Here is a 16,251-nt window from a genome sequence, read left to right on the forward strand (position 1 = left end):
CTCACTTTAAGCTGTATTGAAGTGTCTTGAAAAATATCAAGTAAAATATTATTTACTGTCATCATGGCAAAGAGAAAATAAATCAGTTATCAGAAATAAGTTTTTAAAACTAATATGTTTAGAAATGTAATGAAACAATCTTCCCTCCGTTAAACATAAATTGGGGAAAAAAATAAACAGGGGGGCTAATAATTCTGACTTCAACTGTATATTAGCATTACCTTTTTTTTTGACAAATATCTAATCATTTAAATTAAACACAAACGCGATGTAAACATAAGCTTAACGTAGTTGTTTATTACTCATACATTCAATCAAATATTGACAAACATTCAAAACACAACCTCATTTTCTCAACCCCACACACACACACATTTAGTACTTTGGCCAACTGCTGACATAAAACATACACAAACAAGAACACACGCACACACTTTACTATCACGATCCAAATAAAGTGACCAATCTTCTCTCCCAATAAACAGATAAAAGTAATAAAATAAATTAAAAAGGCAACATTCAAGAATCATGCACTAATCACGCAAACGAAACAAATAAATATTAACATCTAAATTAAAATACAAAAGCTCTCCCACATAAAAAAAGCACTCACGCGTACAACATTGATCTAGCTCTGCGACCTGCATGGTGGAGATCCCCAAACACACAGGGGAGCATTTTCGTGAGAAGGAGTGACGTTACATTCATTAAATTGCATTGTAGTACAGTTAGGTGTGTGTCTGTAGCGATACTGTGATTGGTTATACGACCAAACGTATTTATGTTTCAGGATTACAGCCATTCTATCAGTTCTTAAAGGGATAGTTCACCCTAATGTGAAAACAACCTCTTCATTTTCTCTCGTTTTTTAAGGAAGATATTTTGAAGAAAGATGTTTTTGGCACCTACCATAGAATGAAAAAAAAAATTGGAGACAGGTCAGGACTGCAGACAGGCCAGTCAAATACCTGTATCCTCCACAGCCAGGACTTTGTAATGCTTAGTATGTGGTTTTGCATTGTCTTGCTGAAATATGCATGGAAAAGAAGGCAGCATATTGCATGGATGTCAATAGATGCCAGCCATCAGCATTCTTCAAAATATCTTCTTTTGTGTACGATGGAAGAACTTGAACTAATAAAAGCAAGTAAACGATGACAATTTTAATTTTGGGTGACCCATCTCTTTAACATAATATTCATCTAGTTTTAAGGAAACAGAAGCATGTGAAATGGTTGTGACGTGTTATAAATCTACCACCAAAGATGGTTTAGCACAGGGGTCACCAATCTCATTCCTGGAGGTCCGGTGCCTGGCAGGGTTTAGCTCCATCTTGCCTCAACACACCTGCCTGGATGTTTCAAGTATGCCTAGTAACACGTTGATTAGCTTGTTCAGGTGTGTTTGATCAGGGTTGGAGCTAAAATCTGCAGGACACCGGACCTCCAGGAATAAGTTCGGTAATCCCTGCTTTAGCACATGGCATTTAAAGCGACACTTCACCCCCTAAAAATGAACAGTTTTGGTCATTTTTTGTAATTAGATAAGAGATATCCAAGATTATTAGATATCCAAGATGTAGGTGATTTTCTTTCTTCAGATTAACACAAAGACGATGGTCACTGATGATTATAGTTATTGGTGCTACATTAAATATAAATCCACAGATGCCGTCACTTTAAGAGTTAACAACGGCAAGTAGGTATCGCTGCAGCCCGGAGACCTGCAAGTGGGAGGGATTACACCACAAGTAGGTTGGGTGACCTCCAAGTGGGAGGGACTTAAACCAAATGTAGGTTGGGTTTATCAGGTTACTGTAAGGTTGGGTTTAGGTGTAGACGTTCATAAAACACAACAGGTTACTGTGAGGTTGGGTTTAGGGTTAGGTGTACACATTCATAAAGCACAATATTGAACTCTAAATACGACTAAATAAGGTTTGCACAGCCCACTTGGAGCTGGCTCTGACCTCCGTTTATACCCTTCTCAAAAACAGAGACAAGCATAACAGAGTGAATCTCTGACATCGTAAGAAGCAAAACAATTGGTCTTTGTAGAAAACTGGACATCATTTAAAGCATGATTAACTTAATAACATTGAAACTTTGGGGACTGAGTTTGTGTTTTTAACTCTCTAATTTTTGACTTTGAATTTCCAGAGACCAAAAATTCTGCTAAAATGTATTTAAATTTTCTAACGAGGAAAACAAAAGTCACCTACATCTATGATAGCCTGAGGAAAATTAACATTAAAATTGAAATTTTTAGGGGGTAAACTCTTTACATTTTGTTATTAAATATAATAAATATTTTTTATCCAACATTTTACTATTATTATTTCTTACCTTTACAGTCTTTTAAAAACGTTTTTGATTTAATTTTTTAGGTTTCTGTCATTTACTCACCCTCATGCCATATGTAAAATGTAAATATACTCAACTTTAAGGGATAGTTCACCCCAAAAATCGAATTCTTCCATCATTTACTCACCATTCACATGTTCAAAACATTTGACTTTCTTTAGTGTTGAACACTAAAGAAGATACTTTGAAGAATGCTGGTAGCTCGCACCCATTGACTTCCATACTATTTTTTTTTTTCCTAAAATGGCAGTTGATGGGTCCCAGCAACCAACATTCTTCAAAATATCTTCTTTTGGGTTCAACGGGAAAAAACATAATAAAAAACACAACATCAAAATAATGAATCAAACAAATGAGACTGAAACAAAGAAAAAAATAAACCAGAAAGTCAAATGTCTAATAATAAATAGAAAAAAATATATATATAAGAAGATATTTCCTTTCTAATGTTGAACACGAAAGAATATTTTTGAAGAATGCTGGTAGCTGACACCCATTGACTTCCATAGCATTTTTCTCTTTTCTACAATGGAAGTCGATGGGTTCCAGCAACAAACATTCTTTAAAACGTCTTCTTTTGTATTAAACAAAAGAAAGAAACTATTTAAAACCACACAAGGAAGTGTAAATGAGGTAATTTTCCCTTTCTGAGTGAACTATCCCTTTAAATTAGTTCTAACAAAAACGTGTCATTTATGCTTTAAAAAGGCGAAATAAAAATCTACACACTATTTACCCACCCTCAAGTGCCTTTAATTAGTTTTATTATACTAAATATTTATGAGATATTTTGAAGAACAAGTAAAGAGTGAGTAAATAATGACAGAATTTTCAGTTTGGGGTGAACTATCCCTTCAATAATAATAATAATAATAATAATAATAATATCTTTCAGTTTAATGTCTGTGTAACATTATTTCGAGTGCTGTAACTTGTAAAGTATCTATCTGCATCACAGTCTCTAAATCATCTCCCGCAGTGAGTTATATTTGCTGATCCTGATGTTCGGTTATTGTGATTTTGCTCAGTTTAGTGAATGATATGCGAAATATGCGCGTAGGCAAACACAGGTGAGGTGTGACACAGGCAAACGGCCGGTGAGTTCAGCTAAAGCCTTACACACTGCAGTGTTATCTGGTACAGTTTCAGGTAAGGGAGTCTTGGTGGCTCAACTCGGAGTCTGAGCTGGGGTCCGGGAGGGCATGGTTATCCCGGAGATCAGGTTCCAGTTCGGGATCGTTCTCATCGTTGCTTTCTGCGCTGTAGTCGACTTCCTCCAGAAACGCTGGCTCATCTTCATCCAATACGTATGTGGTGGGACTGCAGGAAACACACACACACACACACACACATGCACATACATGATTGTTAGCTATTACTGCACATGTCAGCTAAGAGGAGGATATGAGAAGTGAGATCATGCTACATCATCTGACAGAAATAAAACTGTTCATTCCCATAAATCACGAGCTGCTCCTTTGATTTGTTTAACATCACCTTAATATTCGTTCATGCGGGATGTTTGGGTTTACTTTTTATAAGTGGCGTTCTAGCAGCCAAAACGGCTTGACATTTGGGTGTTGTTGTTACTTTGAAAATTACTAGATGGTTTCTGGGTTCAAACTCCTTTTGAATATTGAGACTATTATGGCGACAATAAAATAAAATACATTTAAAAAAATAAAAAATAAAAGATAAAAAATAAATTATATAAAAAAATAAAAACAAATGAATGAATGAAATAAGTATATATATATATATATATATATATATATATGCATGCATGCTTTCAAGTATGAATGAATGAGTGAATAAATGAATGGATGAATGGATGAATGTATGGATGGCTGAATCAACAAATGAATAAATGGATGAATAAATGAATGAATATATGGATAAATGAAAGCATAAGTAAATAAAAAAATGAATTAATAAATGTAATGATGAATGAATGGATGAATAAATAAATAAATATATGGATGAATAAATAATTGAATAAATGAATTAATTAATAAATGGATAGATTAATGAATAGATGTATAAGTAAATGAATGAATGGATGGATGAATAAATGAATAAATAAATAATTAATAATTAAATAAATTAATGCATGAGTGAAAGAATGGATGATGGAGTAAATGAAGGGATGGATGCATGAATAAATAATTAAATGAACAAATAATAAAATGGATAAATGAATTAATACATAAATGAATGGATGGAAGATAAAATAATTGAATTAATAAGTAAAATTAATGAATGAAATAATGGATAGATTAATAAATGGATGAATAATTTAAAAAAATAAATGAATGGATGGATGGATGAATAAATCAATTAATAAATAATTAAATAAATTAAGGCGTGGATGAAAAATGGATGATTAAATAATTATATGGATGAACAGATAATTATATGGATGAATGAATGAATAAATACATAAATAAATGGAAGGATGGATGATAAAACAATTGAATGGATGGATGAATTAATGAATAAATAAATGAATAAGTAAAGGAATGAATGAATAGATGGATGGATGGATGGATGGATGAGTGGATGGAAAAATGAATGAATAAGTAAATAAATTAATGAATGTATTAATAGATAGATGAATTAATGGGTGAAATATTAAGAAAATAAATAAATAAATTATTATATAACTAAATAAATGAATGCGTAGATGAAATAATGGATGAAAAAATGAATAAATAAATAAACAAATGGATGAATGAATAAATAACATAAATAAATGAATAGATGGATGAATAAATAAATGAATGAATACATAAATGGATGAATTGATGAATGAATAAATGAAAAAAATGAATAAATGGATGAATGAATGGATGGATGGATGGATGGATAAATAAATGAATAAGTAAATAAACAAATTAATTTAATTAATAAATTAATAAATGGATGGATGAATAAATAAATAAATGATTGAATAAGTGAATGAACAAACAAATGAATAAATAAGTAAATAAATGAATGAATGAATAAATTAATACATAAGGGATGAATGAATGAATGAATGAATGAATGAAATACAGAAATAAATGAATGGACTGGTGAGTGAGTGAGTGAGTGAGTGATTGAATGAATGAATGAATGAATGGATGGATGGATGGATGAATGACTAAAGTAATAAATAAATAAATGAATAAATGGATGAATAAATGGATAAATAAATGAATAAGTAAATAAACAAATTAATTAATCAATTAATGAATAGATGAATGAATGGATCGATGATTGAATAAATAAATGCATAAATATTAAATGAATGAATGGATGGATGAATGGATGTATGAATAAATACATAAATATATAAATGGACTGGTGAATGAATGAATGAATAAATAAATAAATAAATAAATGAAGTAAATAAATTAAATAATAAATTAATGGATAGAAGAATCAATGGATGAATAAGTAAATGAATGAATGGACAAAGGAATGAATAAATAAGTGAATAAATAAGTCAATGAATGTATAAACGAATAGATTGAATAAGTAAAAACATAAATGAATGGATGAATGAATAAATGAATGAATGGATAAATGAATAAATAAATAAACAAATAAATGATTGGGTTGATGAATGAATGATTACATAAGTAAATGGATCAATGCATAAATAAATGCATAAATAAATGCATAAATAAATGCATAAATAAATAAATAAATAAATAAATAAATAAGTGAATGAATGAATAAATAAATAAATAAATTAATAAATATGTGTATGGACGATTTAATAAATAAATGCATAAATAAATCGATGGACTGGTGAATAAAGTAATAATTAAGTAAATGAATGAATGAATGAATGAATAAATGGATGAATAAGTAAACAAATAAATTAATAAATAGATGGATGAATAAGTAAATAAATGAATAAATGGATGAAGAATGAATGGATAAATAAACAAAGTAAATAAACCAATTAATTGATAAATTAATGGATAGATGAATGAATGGATGAATAAGTAAACAAATGAATGAATGGATGGATGGATGGATGGATGAATAAATAAGCAAATGAATGAATGGATGGATGAATAAATAAATAAATAAGCAAATGAATGGATAGATGGATATATGGATATATGGATGAATAAATAAATAAATAAATAAATAGATGAATAAATGAAAGAAAGAATGGATTCATAAATAAATGGAATGATGAATAAATAAATAAATTATTAAATGAACGAATGAACGAGTGAATGAATGAACGAATGAATGAATGAATGAATGAATGAATGAATGAATGAATGAATGAATGAACGAACGAACGAACGAACGAACTGCACAATTGATTCATGTGCGCATCACAAAAATAGCAGGACAAGTTACGAAACAGCAGTTGAATACTTCAGATCAGCAGTAATAAAGACAGGTCAATACGACGAAAACCGACAAACGGCTCCTGCAGGTTTAGCGGTGGAAAACCCTCAGAGCAGGCATTTCTCCCTGTAACGCAATAACCTTACTAAGAGTGATGATGGTTTTATGGCCCTCTTGTTAAGCAGTTAAATGGTTTAATGTGTGGTCTGGTGGTTGGGCTGGTTTTAGTGGGTTTTTAATGGTTTTAATGGTGTGAGGGGGAAGAAACTGGATCCGAGCGAGACGGGCCGAGGGGACGGGAGGCCAGACTCAAAGTGGATTAGCGGGCGTTTTGATCAGGTGATTAGATGAGCGTAATGAGCAGAGTGCTTCTTTTTTTCACTCAAGTGCACCGGGCCCCATGTGACCAGCAGCTCCTCAAGTGGAGCCGGCCATTAGAAGAGGCTGCAAGATCCTGAGTGTGTGTGTGTCCATTACAGAAATACACACGCTGGGAGGGGCACAAGTACGTTCCCAAGAAGCTTCTAGACTCTTCTGACATCATGGATCATGGTGGCTATTATTGTTCTGAACATTATTGCGGGCTCCTAGATGCTTAATGTTGTATTGAGATTCGATATGGCAGCTGTTGCGTCTTGTGTGGTTGTGTGCTGGTTACAATGACAGGACGTCCTGAGCTGGATCTGCTCATATGAACATTTGTTGTGTGTGTGTGTGTGTGTGTGTGTGTGTGTGTTGGTGACTGAGTGAGTCTGTATGTTTACCTGGTGATGTTGGGGATGTAGTGAGTGTGTGTGTGTGTGTGTGTATGTGTGTGTGTTTACCTGGTGATCTTGGGGATGCTGTGAGCATGTGTTTGTTTAACTGGTGATGTTGTGTGTGTGTGTGTGTGTGTGTTTACATGGTGATGTTAGGGATGTTGTAAGCGTGTGTGTGTGTGTGTGTGTGTGTGTTCACCTGGTGGTTATGTAGATGTTGCATGTGTGAGTATATGTTTACCTGGTGATGTTGAGGACGTGGTGTGTGCGTATGTTGCGTGTGTGTGTGTGTATGTGTGTTTACCTGGTGATTTTGTATATGTTTTTACATGCTAATGTTGTGTGTGTGTGTGTGTGTGTGCTTTCCTGGTGATGTTGGGGATGTTTTGTGTGTGTGTGTGTGTTAACCTGGTGCTGTTGGATGTGAGAGTGTGTGTATATGTATGTGTGTGTTCACCTAATGATGCTGGGGATGTTGCGTTTGTGTGTGTGTTTACCTGGTGATGTTGGGGATGATGTGTGTTAGTGTGTGTGTGTGTGTGTGTGTGTGTGTGTGTGTTTACCTGGTGACGTTGGGGATGTTGCGGGTGTGTGTGTGTGTGTGTTCACCTGGTGATGTTGGGTATGTTGCGGGTGTGTGTGTGTGTGTGTGTTCACCTGGTGATGTTGGGGATGTTGCGTGTGTGCGTGTGTGTGTTCACCTGGTGATGTTGGGGATGTTGCGGGTGTGTGTGTGTGTGTTCACCTGGTGATGTTGGAGATGTGTGTTAGTGTGTGTGTGTGTGTGTGTGTGTGTGTGTTCACCTGGTGATGTTGGGGATGCTGCGGGTGTGTGTGTGTGTTCACCTGGTGATTTTGGGGATGTTGCCTGTGTGTGTGTGTGTGTGTGTGTGTGTGTGTGTGTGTGTGTGTGTGTGTGTTCACCTGGTGATTTTGGGGATGTTGCCTGTGTGTGTGTGTGTGTGTGTGTGTGTGTGTGTGTGTGTGTGTTTATCTGGGGATGTTGCGTGTGTGTGAGTGTATGTTTGTTTACCTGGTGATGTTGGGAGCATGTGCGTGCTTACCTGGTAATGTTGGGATTGTTGCATGTGTATGCTTACGTGGTAATGTTGGGGATTTTTTGTGTGTGTATGTATGTATGTATGTATGTATGTGTGTGTGTTTACCTGGTAATGTTGTATGTGTATAAATGGTGAAGTTGAGGATATTGTGTGTGTTCCCCTGATGATGCTGGGGATGTGAAGTGTGTGATTACCTGGTGATATTGGGAATGTGGCGTGTGTCTATCAGCTCGTTCTCCATGTCCAGCAGATGAGAGTTGTGGTTGTGAAGCTCTAATGGGGACGTGAAGCGTCTGAGTCTCAGCAGAGCCAAACAAAACTGAGAGCCCATTTCCTCCAGTTCACTCGTACCAATCTGAAGACCCTGCAAAGACAAAGATCTTCACTCATTTTGCTGATGTTGAAGCCTTATTTCAGTACACAGTAAATACATTATCATCCTCCCTGCTGAAAAATTCAGCTTAAACCAGCCTAGGCTGGTTGGCTGGTTTTAGCTGGTCGACCAGGCTGGTTTTAGAGGGGTTTTGGCCATTTCCAGGCTGGTTTCCAGCCATTTCCAGTCTGATCTTAGCTGGTCTGGCTGGGAGATGACCAGCTAAAACCAGCTTGACCAGCCTAGCCAGGCTGAGAGCCCAGCCAAAACCAGCTATGTCCAGCTTAAACCAGGCTGGTCAAGCTGGTTTTAGCTGGACATAGCTGGTCATTTTCCAGCCTGACCAGCTAAGACCAGGCTGGAAATGGCTGGAAACCAGCCTGGAAATGGCCAAAACCCCTCTAAAATCAGCCTGGTCGACCAGCTAAAACCAGCCAACCAGCCTAGGCTGGTTTAAGCTGGATTTTTCAGCAGTCATAGTTCTAGACACGATACCCCATATCCAAAATATGAAAGATCTTGTGAAATTAAAAAAAATTAATGATGTTACAATTAAGTGAGCTTTTACCTTGATGAGGTAAGTAAAATAGTCTAATTTCAAAGCGAAAACAACATTATCTAACCCCATTGGCAGATTCTTTATCTTGTTATAGAAAAAAAAAACTTTGATGTATTATTTCCAAAAACAAGACAATATTTTTGCTCGTCTAGAAATGCTTCTTAATTTTTATTTTTATTTTTATTTTGGATATTTTGACAAGAAACAAGACAAAAACTCTACGAGAAGCAGTGTAAACACCAAGGCTCAGTGTGACAGAAAATGACTGTTGCTAAGTGATAATCCAACACATGCTAACACTAGTTTATTAAATGTAAATATTCAGCTGAGCTCTGACTTATTCAGATATTCGACAGAAAAAAGCTTCAGCCATGTTACTTAAACTCACAGAGACGCCATTATGCGTTCTGCAGACAAGACAGTGAGTCACACCATCGGAGACGTGAGAATGCTAAATATTTCACAGTTAGCCTGTAGCGCCATCTACTGTTCACATTCGTCATCAAAACAAGTCAAGTTATATACAGAGACATTTATTTATCCAGACGGTTGGAAACACATCTGAGGTAATCAACAACATAAATTAGCCCAATGACATTAGGACTTATGTTTAGCTGTCGTGTGTTAGCGAATCATATTTCCTTTCTCGTTTTAAATTTGGTCTCCAGTTTGTAACAGATTTGCTCACTGTGAAAGTATGATGCAAAACAGCAATATCGCTAAACCAGGGGTGTCCAAACTCAATCCTGGAGGGCCGGTGTCCTGCATACCCTACTAAAAAAACAGCTTAAACCAGCCTAGGCTGGTTGGCTGGTTTTAGCTGGTTGGCCAGGCTGGTCTTAGAGGGGTTTTGGCCATTTCCAGGCTGGTTTCCAGCCATTTCCAGCCTGGTCTTACTTGGTCAGGCTGGGAGATGAACAGCTAAAACCAGCTTGACCAGCCTAGCCAGACTGGAAGCCCAGCCAATACCAGCTATGTCCAGCTTAGACCAGGCTGGTCAAGCTGGTTTTAGCTGGATTTAGCTCGTCATTTTCCAGCCTGATCAGCTAAGACCAGGCTGGAAATGGCTGGAAACCAGCCTGGAAATGTCCAAAACCCCTCTAAAACCAGCCTGGTCGACCAGCTAAAACCAGCCAACCAGCCTAGGCTGGTTTAAGCTGGATTTTTCCGCAGGGTATTATTTCCAACCCTAATTAAACACACCTGAAGCAGCTAATCAAGCAGTTATTAGAAACTTCCCAGCAGGTGTGTTGAAGGATGTTGGAGCTAAACTATGCAGGACACTGGCCCTCCAGGACCGAGTTTGGACACCTCTCTGCTAAACCAACTGAAATAATACTATAGTAATACCATATCGTTTTTGAGCCATATGGTACAGTGTGTTATATTATACTGACTAAAAAAAAACAGCTTAAACCAGCCTAGCCTTTCGTTTTAGGGATATCTATAAGCTAGTGTGCATTAAAACAGTGACAAAATTCGCATTTAGAAGATATAAAACATCCAAAGCTTGTATTTTTCACTTCCGCCTAAATCTTTCAACGATTTGTTACAGGTTACCTCATACTTCAGTTTCTCATCAAAACTTGACCAATCAAATGCTCTCTAGTATCCTACATGCCCCACCCCTTCTTCTCATTTGCTTTTTATTGATGCGCTTGAGCTAAACCACTCCCACTGGCAAAATGGTGAAAAAACAAAACACTACTGACTGTTTTTTTTTTAAAGGGAGGAGCTACTTTATGTCCCGCCCTCTCTTCATGTTTTAGTTGAGATTACGCTAAACATAGAATAAAAAAAATTCACATTTCAAAGCACTTCACGTGACCATTAGATAGAAAAATCTAACTAACCTTCTGTGTTTGTGTAAAAATAGTCGAAGCTCACCTTGTATTTGCCCTGGTCACAGCCACAAAGTGTGCTCTCCATGGTGTAACTGCGCTGCACGCCGATCTCCCGCCACACCACCACACGCGCCGTGGCTTCTTTAGAGCGTTCCACCACAAAACTGCAGCTGGACAGACTGAACGCTGGAGCCATCTGAGACAGCAGCTTAGGCAGAGTCTGCAACACGCCAACAATATACAGTTGAAGTCTGAATTATAAGCCCTCCTGAATTAATAGCGTCTCTATTTATTATTTCTGTTTGACGGAAAGGACATTTTTCTAAACATAATAGTTTTAATAACTCATTTCTAATAACTGATTTATTTTATCTTTGCCATGATGTCAAAAAAAGGTCCAATTTTAGGTAGAAAAATAGTAAAAACTCTGGTCACTTTGAGTGAGATGCTAATGGTCTAATCTGATTCAGTGATTTATGCTAAGCTAAGCTAAAATGCTCTCATCAGACCCAGAGAGTGGCTGGATGGATTAAAAAAGGGTAAAACTCAACTTTCTAACACCAGAGAGCCTTAAAATTAAGGTCGCATGGAGGTTGGGGATAGTACCTCTGGACTGGGCAACTGGGGTGGTGGTTCGCATTTTTAAGAAGGGTGTGCTCCAGCTATAGGGGAATCTCACTCCTCAGCCTCCCGGGAAAAGTCTACGCCAGGGTACTGGAGAGGAGGATTTGGTGGTTGAACCTAGGATCCAGGAGGAATAATGCGGTTTTCGTCCGGGCTGTGGTACTGGACCAGCTCTACACCCTCACCAGGGTGCACGAGGGTTCATGAGAGTATGCCCAACCAGTCCACATGTGTTTTGTGGACTTGGAGAAGGCAATCGATTGGTCTTGGAGTATGGGGTCAGAGGCGCTCTGTTAAGGGCCGTCTCGTCCCTGTATGAACAGAGAAGGAATTTGGTTTGCATTGCCGGCAATAGACTTGTTTCCAGTGCATGTTGGACAGTGCAACATGGGCAGGGCTGCCCCTTGTCACCAATTCTTTTCTTAATTTTTATGGACAGAATGTCAAGGGGTCCGGTTCAGGGATCATAGGATTTCATCTGTTATTTGCAGACAATGTTGTTCGATTGGCTTCATCGAACATGGACCTTCGGCATGCACTGGGGCAGTTTGCTGCCGAGTGTGACGCGGCTGAGATGAGAATCAGCACCTCCAAGTCCGAGGCCATGGTGCTCCGATGGAAAAGGTGGTTTGCCATCTCCAGGTTGGAGGAGAGTCCTTACCCCAGGTGGAGGAGTTCAAGTATCTTGGGGTTTTGTTCACGAGTGAGGGAAGGATGGAACGTGAGATTGACAGGCGGATTGGTGCAGCGGCAGCATTAATGCGGTTGATATACTGGTCTGTTGTGGTGAAGAAGGAGCTGAGCCAAAAGGCAAAACTCTCGATTTACCGGTCAATCTACGTTTTGAGCTTTGGGTCATGACCGAAATGACAAGATCTCTAATACAAGCAGCCAAAATAGGTGAGGAGCTCTGACTCCCGGAAGGAGCTCGGAGTAGAGCCGCTGCTCCTCCACATAGAGAGAAGTCAGCAGAGGTGGCTCAGCATCTGTTTCAGATGCCTATCTAGGGGGTAGCTAGGCATGTCCCAGTGGGAGGAGGCCTCGGGGAAGACAGGACACGCTTGAGGGACTATGCTCTCGGCTGGCCTGGGATCCCCCCGGAGGAGCTGGAGGAAGTGTCTGGGGAGAGGTTCTCTCCTAAGTCTGCTGCCCCCATGACCCAGCCCCGGAAAAGCAGATGAAAATAAATGAATAAATGAATATTCTAGCCAAAATAAAACAAATAAGACATTCTCCAGAAGAAAATATATCTAAATATATAAAGAAATATCTAGTAAAATATTATATACTGTTAAACATTAAAAATGTTTCTTAAAAGCCCTTGCTTTGCAGTGGGCAGTCATGTGTACAATTTGTGAATGACACATTTTTGCAGGTTAATTTTAATAAATCATTTGGATGGACTGAAAAGAAGCTGTGAACTTAAAATAATGTCTGCATCAAGCTCACCAAAAAGTTGACAATAAAAACAAATGAGTCTAAAAACACCATGGTGTGTTACCCTGTATCCGAGGTCCTCGTTTAAGTCACATGTACTGGTGTTGACACTGGACTGCCACATTGTCTCCTTAATACTGCAGCCGTACATGAAAACATTCTTCTTCCGTGAGTGACCGTGATAGTCGCAGAAAACCTACACCAACACACAACCACAGTTAACAGATAAACACACTGCTGGTGTCATTAAACAGATAAAACAGGGCTCTCTTAGATCAGCAGTGTCCCATCTTGCTATCTCTAACTCACTCGCCAGAAGATTTCTAGTGAGTCGGAATACCTTGATTAGCAGGTTCTGTTGGGTTTAATTAGGGTTAGAGCTCGACATCACAGACTTTGGGAATCATTTTTCCTCTCCAAGGCACTACTTTTCTATTATTTTTAATGCTTTAAAGCATTGTGCATGCGAGTGCCGTGTTTTTTAAACAATGGCTGTGTCTCAATTCCAAGAATGCAGAGAACAGACTTGCGTTCTTCTGGAGACCGGTCTTGCCAGGTGTCCTCGGAAGAACAAACTCAAGAGACCGCGAGAACACAGAGCTCGTCCTCTGAGAAATGAGATGCTGCGTTCTTCCTGATGGTCACGTGACCTTCACAGGTTTTAAATAGAAACATATTTAAACATTACAGCATTCATACAACGATTTATTGTGTTTCCCCTTTTCAAAATATATACTATGCTTAAAAACATTGTACATTTTTGTTGCACAATATAAATAAAACAGATTTTAATACGAATTTCAGCTAACAAACACCCTTAATGTGTTTATTCCTTTATTAAGATGTTCATGGTAATGTTTATATTCATTTAGGGAAACTCCTGAGATAAATAAGTTACATCTCTGAATTTTAATAATAGATCTAAATAAAATGCTGCGCTTCCCACCTCCGGTCGCAATGACTTCTGGGACTTCTAGATCGGGGCTTAAGTCTGCATCGATGTGTCCTCCATATCAAGAACACATCCGGGAAGTTTCACGCGTCCTCTGTTCTTGCGGTCTTGAGTATTGGAACTGAACTTTGGCAGCTGATGATGACGTTTTATGAGAACACGATGACGCAGTACCGCTGAAGAACGCATATTGAGAAACAGCCAATGTGTGAAGTTGCTCATCACTGTCAGTTCCAAAGCAGTGGGCCAATCAGAATAACGTGGAAGTGGGACAACCTTTGCAAGTTTCTGTTTACAGGTGCTCCTTGTCTGGATACCTCGTGCTTTAAGCTGTGCTTTTTTTAAAGCACTATGAAGTGTTGTAAGTTGCGTTTTTAGTAGCAAAGACACCTTCTGTGTAAATGCTGTGTTCACACCAGACTTGGAACGTGTAGATAAATCGCAATGTTCATGCGTAAATAGTCACGTGAACATTTTGAGTTTACTTGGTTCATTCGTGCATCAAATTTGTTTAATTCGCACATAAAATTGGCCTTACAATAGATGCAGATTCGCATCATAGGCAGGTCTTCTGTCTGCCCGGTGACTCTAGCTTCATTGCTAAATGGCTAACATGGATTTTATTGAGAGAATAACTTTTTGTGTGCTTTAGGAAGGCTAAAAACAGCATATATATATTAGTTCGGCGCCGTGTCTGAGTGCACTAGATCCTTTCAGAGGTGCACCAGCTCTGTGAGTTCATAAACTCCTCCAGAAACTATACCTGGATGATGGAAACTTTCAACGGTGCTTCAGACTGAGCCCAGTTTGATGAGCTGTTGTGCGGAGTCGGCATGAGGATTTCCCCTCGGTACACTAACAGGTGCTAGGTCTCCACCTCATTTGCGCGTATCGCATCGCAGGATGTCTATTCGCGTCTTTTCATTGAGTTAACATGTAAATTACTTGCAATTGTCGCTTTATCCGTATCTGGTGTGAACATAGCATTAGGCTACATTTATAAGACAACAATTTTGCCCAAAAAATTCTAAATGTGTCTTTTAAAAATGTTTCACATTTACATGACGTTTTAAAAAACGATCCATGTTTACACATCCAAAACAACCAAAAATGCAGCATCACATATGCCAGGCCAGGATTTGTCACTAGGACCTTGTTAGTAAACAACATTACTTGCAGAAAAGTGAGGACTTGCAGTCTGCGGCTCAGTGCTGGTGTGTATGTAGAATTAGCAGATTCTCTATTTTTGGTTGTAAGGCTTTGCCGATAATGCGTTAGCAAATACTTGAGCAAGAAAACACTACCACATACTCCACCATTGTTCTGTGTTGGTCTGTGCTTGCTTTTAATCTGCAGCGCCCTAAATACATACTTTGCACAAGCATGGCATCATCATTTTCATAGACTCTCATTTTAGGTGTTTACACGAACACAGCAGGTGTTTCCCAGTGATGAGTTGCAGCTGGAAGGGCATCCGCTGCGCAAAACAGAGGCTAGATAAGACCATGCGGGGCTGATTTATGTGTTTTCAATCCCATAAATGCGATTATTATGTAAACAAACAGGCAAAACACATACTAAGTATCCCGTTTTTGGCTTTAAACAGCCGCTTATATGATGCTCTCTCACCAGTGGAGTTCTTCCTGTGGCTCTGAGGTACTGCAGGAGACTCTTGGCATGGTAGATGGTGGGATGAAGTTCGGCATTGGGGTTCTGCCACTGCCTGTTCAGATCCTCGCCACTTAGAGAACAACGATGACTGCAAAAAAAAATCTAAGTATATTGAATATGTAGACATATTTTATATGTCTATTTGTGCATTTGTGGAAACAAATTGCATTAAAAATGCTGAATTGATTTTGATCAAGTTTGGATCAGCTATCAATTAGCAAAGGTTTTTAAAACATTTAAATAATATGTATTC

The 16,251-nt window shown here is 37.9% G+C and overlaps 1 protein-coding gene and 1 long non-coding RNA gene across 7 annotated transcripts in view; both read right to left on the minus strand.

Annotated features, from left to right (window-relative positions):
- The window catches only part of LOC147842882 (uncharacterized), a 797,275-nt gene that overhangs the window by 276,620 nt on the left and 504,404 nt on the right, over window positions 1-16,251 (minus strand). The window lies entirely within an intron of this gene.
- The window catches only part of agtpbp1 (ATP/GTP binding carboxypeptidase 1), a 56,466-nt gene continuing 40,492 nt past the window's right edge, over window positions 278-16,251 (minus strand). For 4 of the 6 annotated variants that reach the window (XM_087263378.1, XM_087263377.1, XM_087263379.1 and 1 more), the window contains 6 exons: window positions 15,957-16,086; window positions 13,440-13,571; window positions 11,358-11,534; window positions 8,733-8,902; window positions 1,371-3,683; window positions 278-1,312 (listed from right to left, as the gene is read on the minus strand). In XM_087263378.1, the coding sequence (XP_087119504.1) occupies window positions 3,509-3,683; window positions 8,733-8,902; window positions 11,358-11,534; window positions 13,440-13,571; window positions 15,957-16,086 (784 nt within the window). In that variant the 3' untranslated portion in view covers window positions 278-1,312; window positions 1,371-3,508. 6 annotated transcript variants of the gene reach the window in all.

The sequence above is a fragment of the Danio rerio genome, chromosome 8 (genome assembly GCF_052040795.2).
Source record: "Danio rerio strain M-AB ecotype USA chromosome 8, GRCz13ab, whole genome shotgun sequence".
In the NCBI taxonomy this organism is placed as follows: Eukaryota; Metazoa; Chordata; class Actinopteri; order Cypriniformes; family Danionidae; genus Danio; species Danio rerio.